General features: G+C 33.6%; 1 protein-coding gene across 5 annotated transcripts in view; it reads right to left on the reverse strand.

Moving 5' to 3' along the window:
* LOC110096099 (E3 ubiquitin-protein ligase HOS1) overlaps positions 1-15656 on the reverse strand; it is a 97780-nt gene that overhangs the window by 60659 nt on the left and 21465 nt on the right. For all 5 annotated transcript variants that reach the window (XR_002303057.2, XR_002303058.2, XR_003700903.1 and 2 more), the window contains 3 exons: positions 12569-12956; positions 12304-12438; positions 12019-12194 (listed from right to left, as the gene is read on the reverse strand). Coding sequence is in view for 2 of the 5 variants with exons in the window: in XM_028695331.1 (XP_028551164.1) it covers positions 12019-12194; positions 12304-12438; positions 12569-12956 (699 nt within the window). In the remaining 3 variants the exon portion in view is untranslated. The remainder of the gene's footprint in view (positions 1-12018; positions 12195-12303; positions 12439-12568; positions 12957-15656) is intronic.

A 15656-nucleotide genomic window follows, 5' to 3' on the forward strand; every position in this document is an offset into this window, starting at 1 on the left:
TTGCACCAATTTGGTATCAGAGCTTTAGGTTGTAGTTGGTCTTCCTTTATTTGAGTCTTATAAAAAAATGGACAATCAGGATGTAATAGAATCTGTTGTTGACGAAAATCAGTCAACTATTCTTGAGAACAAAATTCCAACATCCAGATGGATCCAGCCACATGGAAGCTCTACCAATCCAATTCAGAAAAAACTCTACAAAATTCAAGAAAAAATGATTGTGCGCTAAAAGATATGAGAAGAGAAAGAGTCAACTTCAAGCCCAATTTATTCGGGGAAAAAAAATATTCAAAGTAGGTATGTGGCTCTTGCACAAAAGTTGGATTTGGCTCAGTCTGTGCAACTTCGAAGTCCAAAATTTTTTCATCAGGAGATGAAATTCTTCCGATAGGGGAGAATTGATGTAGGCAAGATTTCAAGTTTCCCCCCTCCCTATGCGCCTACCCCTTCGGTTTCTGTGAGATGCTTCGAATTCCCTGCTTATTAAATGTTGTTTTGATGCTTCAGTTCCCCCCCCCCTCTCCCATTGGCTGACGTGTGGTGTTTAGATTTCCCCCTAAAAGCAATTGTTTTTGCTTCGGTATTCCCTCCTACGGCTGTCCCTTTAGGTTCTAGTGTGCTGCAATTTTTATGTGTTTCTATTGGCTGATTTTAAGGTACATTAAATGCATGTATTAATTGTATATTTTACCTTTTCTTTCCCTATATAAGGGTTGTTTTGTGGATGTTTTAAAAGAGTTTTAGAGATAAAAATTTTTGGACCATGAAACTTGCGGGTTTAGAATAGCTTGTGAGCTATCGTCTTCTACCTCCCTCTCTTCTTATAATTCGTCTTGTTCTCCAATCTCTTTCTTCTCTCCACAGTATCCCTTCCAATTGCATCCTTATTCTCTAAACTTTATTAACAGTAAGTTGGTTATGTTTCTTACAAGTTGAAAGTAGTGTTGTATTTTGTATTTGAAGTTGTTATGTGTATGTTTAAGCTATATGATAAGTCTTGTTTTTTGGTAATCTTGTAGTGTTTTGAGTTTGCAACATTAGCATCTTATTTTTTTTGTAATTTTTGGTTGCATCATTTTGGTATCAGAGCATCTAGGTTATCATGTGTGTCTTTAAAAAAAATGGAAAATCAAAACAATCAAGTTGAAGGCAAGCAATAAAGTCATTTATCAATGCCTTGGATTCCTAAGGACATGCTTCCAACAATAAAATAGGTTCCACCTCGAGCATATTATTCTAATCCTCTACAAAATGAGCTTCTCAAGATTCAAAGACAACTGCATTTAAGTGCCGAGCGATTTGAAGCTAAGAAGCTTCAACTCCTGTCCGAATTTGAATGAGAAAAGCATATCATCAAAAGAAAGTATGTAATGTTAATTCAGGAACCGTAAATGCCAGATCATCAAAATTTTGAGTCAAACTCATCAATAGATGAGATTTTTCCGGTAGGGGAGAATTGATGTAGGCAAAACTTGCCTATTAGTGTTCCCCATGCTTATTTTTTAATTCCCAAAAGCTGCTCCTTTAGTTTGCTTGTTTTCTTTGATTTTTTAGGCATTTATTATTGGGCTGAAATTTTCCTATTGGCCTTGGCCCATTTTCCTTTGACTGTTGGGTTTTCTGGTTATTCGGATTCTGTGCTGGCCTATGGTTTTATGGCTGTTTGGTTCCTAGGCTGGTCGTCCCTCTCTCTTTGGTATTTTACATGCTTTGGCTACTCCCATTAGAGGCTTGGGACAACACCTTTTTGGGGGCTAGCTTTTGGTTTTTTTTGGCTATTCGGATCCTGTGTTGGCAATTGGTTTTCTGGTTGTTTGGTTCCTGGGCTGGTTGTGCCTCTCTCTTGGGTATTTTCCATGCTTTGGCTTATCCCATTGGAGGCTTAGAGCGGCAACTTTTGGGGGGTTGTGTGTATTCTTTTTTCCTATTTATAGGGGTCTAATTGCTATAAAATTAGTGAATTAGAGATGAAATTTTTTGGAGAATGAAACCTGTGGGTTTGGATTAACTTGCGAGCTATTGTCTTCTACCTCCCTCTCTTCTTATAATTCATCTCGTTTTCCAATCTCTTTCTTCTCTCCACAGTATCCCTTCCAATTGTATCCTTCTTCTCTAAAATTTATTAATAGTAAGTTGGTTGTGTTGTTTACAAGTTGAAAGTAGTGTTGTATTTTGTATTTAAAGTTGTTTTGTATATGTTTAAGATTATATTGTAAGGAAGTCTTGTCTTTTGACAATCTTGTAGTGTTTTAAGTTTGCAACCTTAACATCTTTTTTTTTTTTTTTGTAATTTTTGGTTGCATCAATCGACCTACATCTTAAGTCCTCTAGGTTATAGTTGTGGAGCTCTTGGAGAGGAGATCTAGGGAAGAAATCTTTGAGCGAAAGAATTTACTAGCAGAGAAAGCTAGGGGAGCAGCATCTCCGCCATTGCGAGGAGCAGAAAGAGGGGGCAACATCTCCGTCGTTGTGAGGAGCATGAGGGATCGGCATCCCTCGTGTTGGTTGGCAAAAAGGAGAGATACTTTCGGGAGTAGAATAGTTTGTAAAGGTCATTCTTAACATAGTAAGGGAGAAGGCTTCTCCGCCTGAGTGTTAAAAGAGCACTTTCAAGTGAAATACCGAAAGAGGGGACCTTTGGGTAGTGGATGTAAATCGATTTCAACCGAACCACTATAAAAATTAGGTTTGCATTTCATTCACTTTTCTATATCAACTTTCCTGCATTTTAGTTTATACTGAATATTATTCAATCAGGAAAATTATGTGCAAATGTAACTCTCACAAACTAAATGTCCTTATTTTTTTGAGGTAGATTAAATTTTAAATTAACCAAATTTTTCATGAGAGTAGTGTTAGGATTTATTTAGATCTAGGTCCTACTTCCTATAAGCACAAACCCTCATAGTTAATTGCCCCTTATAACGCATAGAAGAGCACTCTCGATTAATGATAAAATTATATTTAGTCTGTGCAAGAAGTTCATATGTGTGTGCAATAGTGTGTGAATGTTATAAACCCTATTTGTGGGGGGTAAAGGTAGACACGATCAAAATCCCACGGTTCCATTATTCTGGGAATACTGTAAGGTTCAGTCTACCAACACTAGCGACCGTTGATCGTAGTGTCCAGGGAATCTGATTAGCAACCATGTGTTGTCTCCTCTCAGGGATCCCGAGTAGACTGAAGTGAATATATATTTGTTATTTAGCTTGGGTAGAGACTTATGGCTTCATTTAGAAGTTGTCCATAGTTTAAATTTGAATTGGGTCTTACAACCCCCATTTACGAGTCGCCCATAGTTTGGATTAGGGTCAGAGCTTACGGCTTTCATTTGAAAGTAGCCTATGTGATTGGATTTGGGTAGGAGCTTAGAGCTTACATTTGAAAGTAGCAATAAAAATAAGTCTTAAGGCCTCTATTAGAGATGGCCCATATAACGGGTCTTATAACTTAGCCCTAGAAGCTAAGATGTCCAATGATTTTGGATGTTTAAATAGGTCTTATGGCTTCTGAATTTGAAAGTTGTCTGACGACGGGTCTTACGACATTACCATGTAAACTAAATGGACTGTATAGTAGGTCTTACAACCTAGCCCTATAGACTAAGATACCTGTTAGAGGAGTCTAGGATTATGTTATTACTTAGAAATTCTCTAAAAAGTCAGACATAAGACTTTCATTGAAAGTGGCTGGGGAATCTCAGGTGTATATTGCTTCACTTAATAGATATATTTAGTGAAATTATTTCCTATAAAATTTACTATTTCTAATAAAAGTGGCCTTTGGGGCCTAGATTAGTGAAGATGTAGCTCCACATACTTCAGTGCCTTAACACCAGTATTAGTGTTTCGTGGAAGTAATTTTCTTGCTAGTTTCAGTACTAGCCTTTCTTGTAGTAGTTTTTGTTTTACCATCCCTATTTTTACTTTCCAGTACTAGTTTCGCCTACATAAGTTAGCTTTACTTTCTACCTTTGCTTTCCATCATTAGTTCTACCTATAATAGCTTTGTTCAGTTCTATACTAGTTTTGTTCTACCAGTATCAGCTTTATTCTTTCTAGCACTAGTTTTATATTATCGGTTATATTTAATACACTGTATTAATGCTATATCTATTTGTTTGCAGGTAAATTGCACATGCAGCAATTTAGAGAGCTCTAAGATAGTTGCAATTGAGGCTACCATTGAGGGTCAAACAGTGTGTTGTTTGTATGCTCGTCGTAGTGCTCATAGCTTTTACTTCAGCAGTAGTTTTAGTTGCACCTATTTTTCTTTGCTAGCACTAATTATTTATTTATTTATTTATTTATTCTACACTAACTTTAGTCTACTTTTTTACATGTGTTTGTGGCCAGCAGTTACAATAGCTGAAGCTTGCAGTTGCAGAGGTTAGATTTTGCAATTATATAGGAGTTTAGAAAGCTTACGGGTAGTTATAGAGTCTGAGAGTCTAAGAGTTTGAGTTTGAGCATTTTTCTTGGAGTGTTTTTTATTTTACATTAATTAAGTAGATTATTTAATTATATTTTAATTTCAATTATAATTAAATTTAATTGCTTAGCTCTCCAATTAAAAAAAATGTATTTTAAAATTATTCAATTATTTATGTTATTATTTAAAATTTAAAGTTTGTTTCTCAATTAATTAAATTAATTTCAAAGGTTTTAGATTGAATTGGATGTTTCTTTAATTAAGTGTTATTAGATTAAATCAAAGCTTTGATTAAATCTCACATTAATTGGTTAATTTCAAAATTAATTATTTAACGATTTAGATTTCTCTTACTTGATTAAATTAAGTTGTAAATTTAAAATTCAATTAATTGGTTTAATTAGTTAAATAATTATGATTTTAACTTAATTAGTTTAATTAAAGTTTTCTGATTAAATTAACAATTAAAGTTTCTTTCTGATTTTAAGTTTTAAGTTTTAAATAATTTAAGTTTTGGGTTATTTATTTAGTTATTATTTATTTAGCTTTTAATTGGTCCATTAGTTAATTAACTCAAGGTTTCAAATTTAATTAAAATTTTAATAGAAATCTTAATTACTTGTTAAATTGGATTTCAATCAGTTATTCCATTAGTTAATTGATCACCTTTCTAGGTTCTAATTAAAGGTTTTAATTAATTAATAGGTTCAGTTAACCTTTAACTTAAGATTAAATTCTTTAAGTTGGTTGTTTAGTTAATTGATTATTGGTTACCAATTTGAAATCAATTTAAATTAAGTAGTTTAATTAAGTTAAAGTTTTGATTATTTAGATTTCCTTCCGACATGTTAATAGGACAAATATGTCCATAGTGAATAGGGTGGATATCTCGTTTCCGAAAACTAGCAGTTTTCCCCGTCAATCCTCCATGACCAAAATAACTCTATTTTCGCCCATGAACAAGTTGACATTAGTTCAATCCAAAACTTGAGATAAAGGATATAGGCCAAAAGACAATTCATAATACTTGTTCATGAAGTTGAAGTTACCAAATTTTCATTATTATTGGACGATTTGAAACATGCATTCATGAACAAAGAGTAAAAAGCGAGAGATAATTTTCATGAAACACTATTCATAAAATATTCTAGATGCTCAACTCTTTTTGAAGTTCAATGTATGTGGTTGTAACCAATTTTGTTGATCCTCTAAATCTCGTTAGTTGCATTGTAAGACGTTTAGCATATGGCATTGAATGAGAAAATTTATCGCTGAAGTGTATTGCTACATAATTAATGATGTTTGTTTTGCTTGTGATGTTGGACTTTTTTATGCTGGTATTGTTATCATGATGAAAATCTTTAAATTTAAACATGAGAATTTTCATTCCATCAATATCAAATTTGAATTTTCCGACTATAATGCCCATTACCCAACATCGATTAGTAGTTTTGGACTTTAAGATAAAGGGGCATAAAATAAAAAATAAAGTAAAACGTTAATGCCCATTACCAACATATTTATTGTTCTCTTATAAGAATGTCCTACTCCATAATCAACACATCATCATCACTAGTAGTAGTAGTAGCTATATCCTTCTCATGATTATTTTGGGGTCAATTTTATGAATCCCCATTTTCTATTCTTTGTATATGGTGTTAACATATCCTGCACAAATCTTTTTCAAAATACTTCTAGCCATGTTACTCAAGGTTTACTTATGTTCCTTCCTAATCCTTCAATAGTGAATTTTGCATCTATTTAATTAGTACATTTTTTAACTTTCTTTATTCTACATATCCTATTCTACATATCCAAGCCACGCAAATCTAATTTTTGCAACGCTACCATCAATACATGTTATTGCCAACATCTTTCTATGTAAATCATTCCTCAATTATCAGTTTTAGTTCTACCACAAATCCATCATAGCATTTCCTTCTACCACACAAAACTTAATCATCAACATTTTTTTATTGTCCAACACTTAGATCCACACAATATATCGAGCCTAATTGCTATATTAATAAAATTTACCTCAAGTATGCATGATATTCTTTATTGCATAATAATACTACTAAAGCACCTCTCATTTTAACCACCCAAATTCAAAAACTTATATTATCTTCTATTTAAATCTCTTTCAAATAATAGGTCCAACAAATGTACGCTTATCACACCTAACTATCACTTCATCATTCAATAATATTATTTAATATATGTTAATATCACACACACAAAATTGCATATCACGTATTCAATCTTTATTCGACAAATCATATGCATAATCTCTTCTAAAACTTTCTTCAATATCTTAAATTTTTATGTATTTCAACATGTATTAATGTTCTATCAATTAAAAATATTTATTAAAATTATATAAAGCATTTCACTTTGAATATTATTTAAACGAATATTTATAATAAATACAAAAAGATATGAACTCAACATTAATATTTTGATGTAATCCTGCTATCAATAGAAACTTTTTGATCACCGCACAAATATTTCTAGTACCAATCAATTCTACAATCTACATATATAGTCCTTTTATGTTATTTAGTTTTTAAATATTGCCTATTCAATACTTTGGCTTCTTTGATGTATTTATTCATATTTTTTTATTTATTTACTATTAATGGTTCTTTATAGCCTTGAACAAATATAGGCACCTCTTTTGACTATTTAGTCATCCATAGTTTGGTTAATTTGGTGCTGATAAAGATGATTAAAGGTTTTTATTATGATTTCTTTTTTTATCACTTTTAATTGCAAGCAAATTTATTGACTTCGTTAGATTGGATTTTAAATATTTAAATGCACTCTTTCTACTCCAATTTGCACTAATTTATTAAAATGTTTTATAATTAAATCATTTTTATACATAGTAGGATTGTTAGAATTAACAGGTTGAGTCATGGATTCCGTATGAGAACTAGCATAGTTCTTTTTCAATTCTAATAAAAGAATTTAAACTCATTTTTTATCTTTTGTTTATTATTAATATTTTATTTATAGTTATATTAAAAATTATACACTAATGTAGTTATAAAATGGGTATAATAAACACATAATATATTTAGAAAGTATTTACAAGTCAAGAGTAGTTCAATTAGCTAAAAGCGCCAATGCCCCTTGCATTACGCACATTGCATCAGAAAAGAACTTTAAAAACATTGGATCAAGGGTTCAAATTCCTTGCAATGCAACTTACGGTTACATACATCAATCTCTCTCCAAACAAAGCATCCACAAGATCTGCATGCATTCAGTATGTCTTCATACATATGTACTTTAAGCAAGCAAACGTGTACATCTAAAACCTCAAAATATATAATATGCAAAAACATAAAAAAAAGAAATAACTAGCACAACTCTTAATCCAACGTCATTACTCTCCTTTCCAACAAAATAAAAGAACATAAAACAAAATAAAAACAAAATCAAACCTGTATCCAACTGTGGGTTGGCAACCTGAATCATTTTTCTCCATTCAAACCTATTAAGAGCTAACTTCTCATTTAAATCTAATATTAAAAGATTATTTCTAACACTTTCTTACCAAGCTTTTTTAGGTCTACATCTAACTTTCTTAACATAGGCCAGATCTAATGCATCTACTCTCTAACAGGGTCATCAGAAGGCCGACACTTTATGTAATCAAACGATTTAAGATGACTCTCTCTAATCTAATCTACGACTAGAACTACTCCAACCATTTCATATATACACTCATTATGTATTCTCTCTCTAATTGTAAGCCAATAATCCACCTGAGCATCATCATCTTTGCAACACTTAATTTTATACTTCTCTTTTAATGGCCAATATTTTGCACCATAACGTACTGCAGGTCTCACCACCATCTTATAAAATTTTTCATTAAGTTTGAGGTATTTTTCTATCACACAACATGCCTAATGCATTCATCCACTTCAACCATCAACTCGAATTCTACAAATAATATCCCCATCTATTTCACCACCACATTGAACAATAGATCGGAGATATCTAAAATGTACACTTTTTTTAATGACTTGATCACCCAAAATCACAATCCAACCATTATATCTATTAATACTAAAATTTCACTCCATGTATCACTTTTAGATCTACTCAAACGAAAATCTTTAGACTCTAAGATTTACCTTCACAATTCAAATTTTCCTTCTACTCCCTCTCTGGTCTTATCAACAAGAAGAATATCAGCAGCAAAAAGCATAAACTAGGGTACAAATGTCTAGTAAGAACATAAAATTGAATAAAAACCTAGAATCAAACATGCAACTCTTTGATCTCCAATGAGTTTCTACCAAAGGAAAAAAAACACTGCAGTGCCAAACTTTTGAGATAAACACACTAAAATTCCTTTTTTTTTTTTATTCTTCTGCTCATTTCGTTTTTTCCCCAAGAATCTGACTTCTTTTTTACTCACCGCTCGAATCAGAATCACAGTCAATCTCAACCAATTTTACATGAATTACCAAGTCAACACAATGTGGCTACAGAATAGATTCAATGAAACAGGGTTTAGTCTTACAAAATAAAGGAAATACCTGACCAAATTCCAGCAACCTTCATCTCTAACTTTAATTTTTAACATGGTTCTTTCTCAATTCTAATTAAAGAATTTCAAACTCATTTTTTATCTTTTGCTTATTATTAATATTTTATTTATAATTATATCTAAAATTATACACTAATGTAGTTATAAAATGGGTATAATAAACACATAATATATGTAGAAAGTATTTACAAGTCATGAGTAGTTCAACTAGCTAAAAGCTCAAATGCCTCTTGCATTACGCACATTGCATCAGAAAAGAACTTTAAAAACATTGGATCAAGGGTTCAAATTCCTTGCAATGTAAGGTACGGTTACATACATCTAGCTCTCTCCAAACAAAGCATCCATCGACAAGATCTGCATGCATTCAGTATGCCCTCATACATATGTACTTTAAGCAAGCAAACGTGTACATTTAAAATCTCAAATCATATGACATGCAAAAAAGAAATAACTAGCATAACTCTTACTCTCCTTTCCAACAAAAATAAAAGAACATAAAACTGAATAAAAACAAAATCAAACCCTTATCCAACTATGTGGTGTTGACTTCATGAATCCTTTTTCTCCATTCAATCCTATTAAGAGTTATATTCTCATTTAAATCTAATATTAAAAGATTATTTCTACCACTTTCTAACCAAGTCTTTTTAGGTTTACCTCTTAACCTTTTAAACATGGGCCAGATCTAATAAATGTACTATCAAAAGGACGATACTTTATGTAACCTAACGATCTAAGATGACTATCTCTAATCTTATCTACCACTAGAACTACTCCAACCATTTTATGTATATACTCATTTCATATTCTATCTCTAAGTGTAAGCCAATCATTCACCTGAGCATCATCATCGTGGCAACACTTAATTTAATTTTATGCTTCTCTTTTAATGGCCAATATTTTGCATCATAAAGTATTGCAGATCTCACCAGCATCTTACAAAATTCTTCATTAAGTTTGAGGTGTTTTTCTATCACACAACATGCCTGTTGCATTCCTCCACTTCAACCATTCAACTTGAATTCTACAAATAATATCCTCTTCTATTTCACCACCACATTGAACAATAGACCGGAGATATCTAAAATATACACTTTTTTTAATGACTTGATCACCCAAAATCACAATCCGACCATTAGATCTATTAATACTAAAATTTCAATCCATGTATTCACTTTTAGATCTACTCAAATGAAAATCTTTAGACTCTAAGATTTAACTCCACAATTCAAGTTTTCCTTCTACTCCCTCTTTAGTCTTATCAACAAGAAGAATATCAGCACCCAAAAACATACACTAGGGTACATCTTCTTGCAAATGTCTAGTAAGAACATTAAATTGAATAAAAACCTAGAATCAAACATGCAACTCTTTGATCTCCAGTGAGTTTCTACCAAAGGAAAAAAAATACTGCAGCGCCAAACTTTTGAGATAAACACTAAAATTTCTTTTTTCTTTAATTCTTCCCCTCATTTCATTTTTTCCCCGAGAATCTGACTTCTTTTTTACTCGCCGCTCAAATCAGTATCTCAGTCAATCTCAAACCAATTTTACATGAATTACCAAGTCAACACAATGTGGCTTGAGAATAGATTCGAAGACGAAGGGCCATTTAGTCTTACAAAATAAGTGAAATAAATACTTGACCAAATTCCTGCAACATTCATCTCTAATTTCATTTTTTACAACGCATCAAAAGAGATACATGTAGAATCACTGTATCAAAAACCAAACTTGATGAATTAACGACTGCAGAAAACCACGGCATCAGTTTTACTAGTTTCATGCTTCCGCCTTAGAAAAAGTTAACCCAGTTCCGCTTCACACGCCATTTCTTGGTAAATGGGCATATAATGCTCAGTCCAATTCAAGCATGTAAATCGAAACTTTTTTAATTAAATGGTTGCTGCATGAATATAGAAACATCGTCATTGATTAAAAGTACTAAACATATAAAATCCAAAAATACACTATGGGGAAACAAGGAAAAGGAGAAAATCTTAGGCCTCGTGTGATATCTCTTTTCCACTTGTATTGCCGTATGCGATCCATGTCCCATACATCACCACATGCAGACTTTCCCGCCGACAGACCTGCTTGCATACCCAAGAAAATGCCCAAAATGCACTTGCAAAGAATAAGCCACCAAGTTTCCCGTGTCATGCCCAAACAAGTATAGAACCTAGAAGAATTGAAAAGCAATGTGCAGCAAAGCAGACCCCACCACGTAGGCAAAAAAAAAACCCTAAGGAAACAAAGGGGCAAAGAGGGGGCAATCTTGTACTTCAATAATTTAGGTAAGAATGATGAACTGATCAATTGAAGTTCTAAATATGAAAGCAGAAGAAACATTTCCAAGTTTTAGAAATGTGGAGTAGGCTTCACAGGTAGGCTTACTATTGGCAATTCTTCAGTAAGTGGTAATTGTTGTCCGACAGTTCTGCCTTCTCTTTCTTCTTTTCTTTATATCAGACGTACATGCCACCAACAAGAAAACCATTGCACCTACTTAAAGTTTTTTTTATAACTAAGCTATAAATGCAAAACTGACATGCTTCTCTACAACAGCAAATACAACCTTTAGCGGACAATATGCAAATGTAAAAATAAATAAATAAATAATTGCAGCCAAGATTGCTTAAAATAACTGAAAATAAGGCCGTGAAAATTGAAATTAAACCAAAAATTTTGAAGCTCCTTTTTTAGTTAATCCATATGAAGCCACTTGGAATAAGATACAACAACAACATCATCAAGCCTTTATCCCACTATGTGGGGTCGGCAACATGAATCCTTTTTCTCCATTGTATCCTATTAAAGGTCAAATTCTCGTTTAAATCTAATAAAAAAATGTCATTCCAAATATTTTCTAACCAAGTCTTTTTAGGTCTGCCTCTACCTGGAATAAGATAGCACTTCAAAAAAACAAAACAACAATTTCACCAAACAAAAAATTAAATTAAGGTCACATGTAATGTATAGTAAACTATAAATTGTTAATCCATGAAATGAACCTGTTTCGTCTTCAGCGTGCTGCTCAGAAGGAAGTGCAAGTCATTCAACTGAGCTGAGAGATTGTCCTTGAATGAAGAAACCATGACCTCAAGAATATTAGATACACCATTTAATTGTGATGCTAACTTTTGAAATGAACACAAGTTTGACTTCATTCCTTTCAAATCAAGCCTATCTAGTCAACGTTAAGGCATGCACTTCGAATATCATATAATGGGTGGGGTCGGAGAGAGGAATCCTACAGAATTTACTGTTCAAATTTTGAGATAACTCTTAGAGGATACATGTTATCTGAAGATCATGAATTATGCCCTTGAATCTTTGCTTGCACCAGTCCTTCACAACCACTTCATCCAATAAGAAAGAAATAACAGGGTCACTAGATACAGCATTCTCATCCATACAGACATCTGTAACATCTGTTGTAATTGTTAAGGTAAAAAGTTATAATAGAAAGATCATTCAAAGAATATTAGTCAAGCAGACAGGACAAATATGCATCCGAAGTCTGAAGTATCATCTTCAGTAAGTATAGATATTCAAGGATACAATGGCAAATCAAAGATGCAAGGTTGTTATCTAGTGCAACATCAAAGAGGGAATACAAGCGTTGAATAGCCAGAAAATGATCTTTGCTATCATCCTTCTCCTGAAATCTGTCTGCATGTTTCTTAGAAATAAGGCCAGCACTAGCACATTCATAATAAAGACGAGGTCTTAATCTATTTCCATTGACTGGGAGAGAAGTTCTGCAAATTGGACACATGTCACATCTCTTGCTACATTCAGCACACAAAGAGGCATGTCCACATGAGTTCAGTACATCTTGAACGTAGCGGCCACAGCTACTCAGATCCCTAGTGGCCCTGCAACGCTCTACTTTAGCCTCATTGCATAATTCCAGTAGATCAATTGATGCCAGGTGCTCCAAAGCATCCTGAATAAAATACCGAACTATGACTATTACAAATATTGCAATGATAAAGGATTAAAGAAAAGCCAACCCACAATGGATTCCAAGTATACAAAAATCAAAGTACATTTACAAGGAAAATATACTAGGAAATAAGTATTGAGAAACCATTGTATTAGACATTATAAGAATTATCATTCGAAATACAATATGAAATAAGATCTCTAAATGAGCTATGCTAAATCTAACATCCAAGTAAGCTATATAGATGAGAATTTTAAATGATTTAACTGGTCATTGATTGAAAAATACATGTATCAGCACGAATTTGGGGATATAAGTCAACATTGGCTAATTATGTTTCTTCCAACCAGGGAAGTGAATCTTCTGACTGAAAGAAACCTGAGCAATATGCATAATGTTCATTCCCACTTTATTGAACAAAAAGATATGAATAACACATGCATTCCATAACATTGTATATGTAGGTTAACAGGCTGAATTAAAAAGTAGCATTGCGATAAACCAGGTCATCGCCTGCTTCGGCATAGACTGCTTCGACATCGCTTGTTCGGCCTCGCCAGCTTTGACATCGCCTTGTTCGGCTTTTGCCGCGCCTGCTTCATGTTGGAAGAGTTCATAGGACGATTTCTTCGTAGCGATGTAACGATCCATCTTTCCTTTCATGCATGTGTAGGGTTCAACTGCGTTGTGAGAAGCAGAATTTTGATAGAGTTTAATATTATTCTCTGGTGCTTCAATTTTTTTGTATTTTTTTCTTTGGTTTTTTATCGGCTTTGCCCCAATGATATCACAATTCATCAGGACATGCTTTAACTTGAAAAAAAATAATTGGAATGGTTCTCGATCCTTTTTGGATCCCTTTGGGATAAAAAGGCATTCAACGTCCTTTTTGGATAAAGGAAAAAATTATAGATGATGAAGAATTGGAGGATGATATTGGCATAAATTATAAGGATTCTTCTGAAAACAATCAAACTAATGATGAGACTGTCGTAGGTCTTGATCATAAGGGCGTGTTTTATTTTTAAGTGAGTATTTATTTTGAATCTTGTGTTATAGAAATATTATCTTCAAACAAATCATCACGTTCATAATTTACTTAATATATTTTTCATTTTGAATTATTTATAATTTTTAAAGTACTTTATTTTTTCCATTTTGAGGCATACCCCTCGATCCGTCTTGAGGCATACACCTCACCTCGCTTAGACAAAACACCTCGATTCCTAATTTCACCTTTAAAACCTTGCTATTAACAGGACAATGGAGAAAAAAGATTCATATAGCCAACCCCACATAGTGGGATCAAAACTTGTAGTTGTTGTTGTATTTCTTAGCCTCAACCATTGGATGAAGAGCTGATGTTCTTAAGTAGACTTAAAGGCAAAGCTAGAGTTTTATCTTCGCGACTGACCAATTTGCCATTCTTCTATTGTCAACCCCTCTTAGATTCTTTGTCTTTGCCTCTAGTCTCACTTCCTATATCGCTTCCAATCGACCCTCAAAGAGGCGAAGAGAAACAAGAGACAATTTTCAAGCAAAGTTCCTTCTCCATTCCACACACCTTTGTGGTTTGTTCCCCCTTTCCATTCTCCATTATGGCTTCCATTAAGTCTCTTCTAGCAATTGTGCTTAAAACTTTGCAATCTCCACCATAACATATTTATTTAAGCATCGATGATTTCTCCCAAAGAAGAAATATCAAGAGATTATAGGTGACATTCTCTCATTGAATTAAATCGAATAAGGAAACTTCAATTCATTCACTCAACTAGCACGCTAAAGTTTTCCAACATGTGAGACTTTTTGATGAGGACATCGTCAGCATTTTTTGACACGTGTACCATCAGGAGACGCCGGAGATCGACGGCTACGATCATGAGTTTTATTTTGAGTCATTTCATGTAGTAGTTTATGTTATTTTCAGTTTTTTTCCGCTTTTGCCCTTATGGGTATTTGGTCGCTATTGTAGCGCAAGGGGCATTTTAGTCTTTTATTTTCTTTGTCATTTGGAGGCCTATATATGGCCCTTTTCTTAAGTAATAGGGAGTTTTGATGAATAAAAAATATTTGCTTTGTGTTCTCTTTGTGAGTGCAAACCTCCACGATCTCTTAGTGAGTTCGTAGGAGAAGCTATATCTCTTTGTGAGTTCTAGATTTTTCTCGTTCTACGATTTTCCTTTATTTCTCATGGTCAAATCATCATCGTGGAGATTCGGATTGAAGCACTTATGGAAAATTGGAATTCACCCCTTGGATCCTTATATTTTCCATACTTCTTCCTCTCCTTGGATCCTTGCCGCCGCCCCTTTCCCCTAGCCAAACCGCCGGCCAGCCTCCCGCCGACCAACCCAGCACCCCATCCCGCCGGCCTGCAGGAGCCCTCCCACCGGCCAATCCTCCATCCGGCCACCCGTCGGCCACCACCAGCCCTTCCTCTGCCGGCCACCCTGGATCCATACCGCCGGCCCCCATTTGGTTTCCCTTTGCTAGTTTGAATTTCATCCTTTAATGACTTTCCTAATTAATTCACTTAAATTGGGGAATTAATTAAGGGAGTTACAAATTTTTGAAATTCAAATTCCCTCCCAATTTTCTTTCAAGAAAGGAGTTACATGACTTAATTAAAATCTGAAATCTAAATTTCAGATTTTGATTAATTAATTGTGGTCCCCACCTATTTAATTCCAAGCCTCTCTC

Source organism: Dendrobium catenatum, unplaced genomic scaffold (genome assembly GCF_001605985.2).
Source record: "Dendrobium catenatum unplaced genomic scaffold, ASM160598v2 fragScaff_scaffold_621, whole genome shotgun sequence".
Lineage (NCBI taxonomy): Eukaryota > Viridiplantae > Streptophyta > Magnoliopsida > Asparagales > Orchidaceae > Dendrobium > Dendrobium catenatum.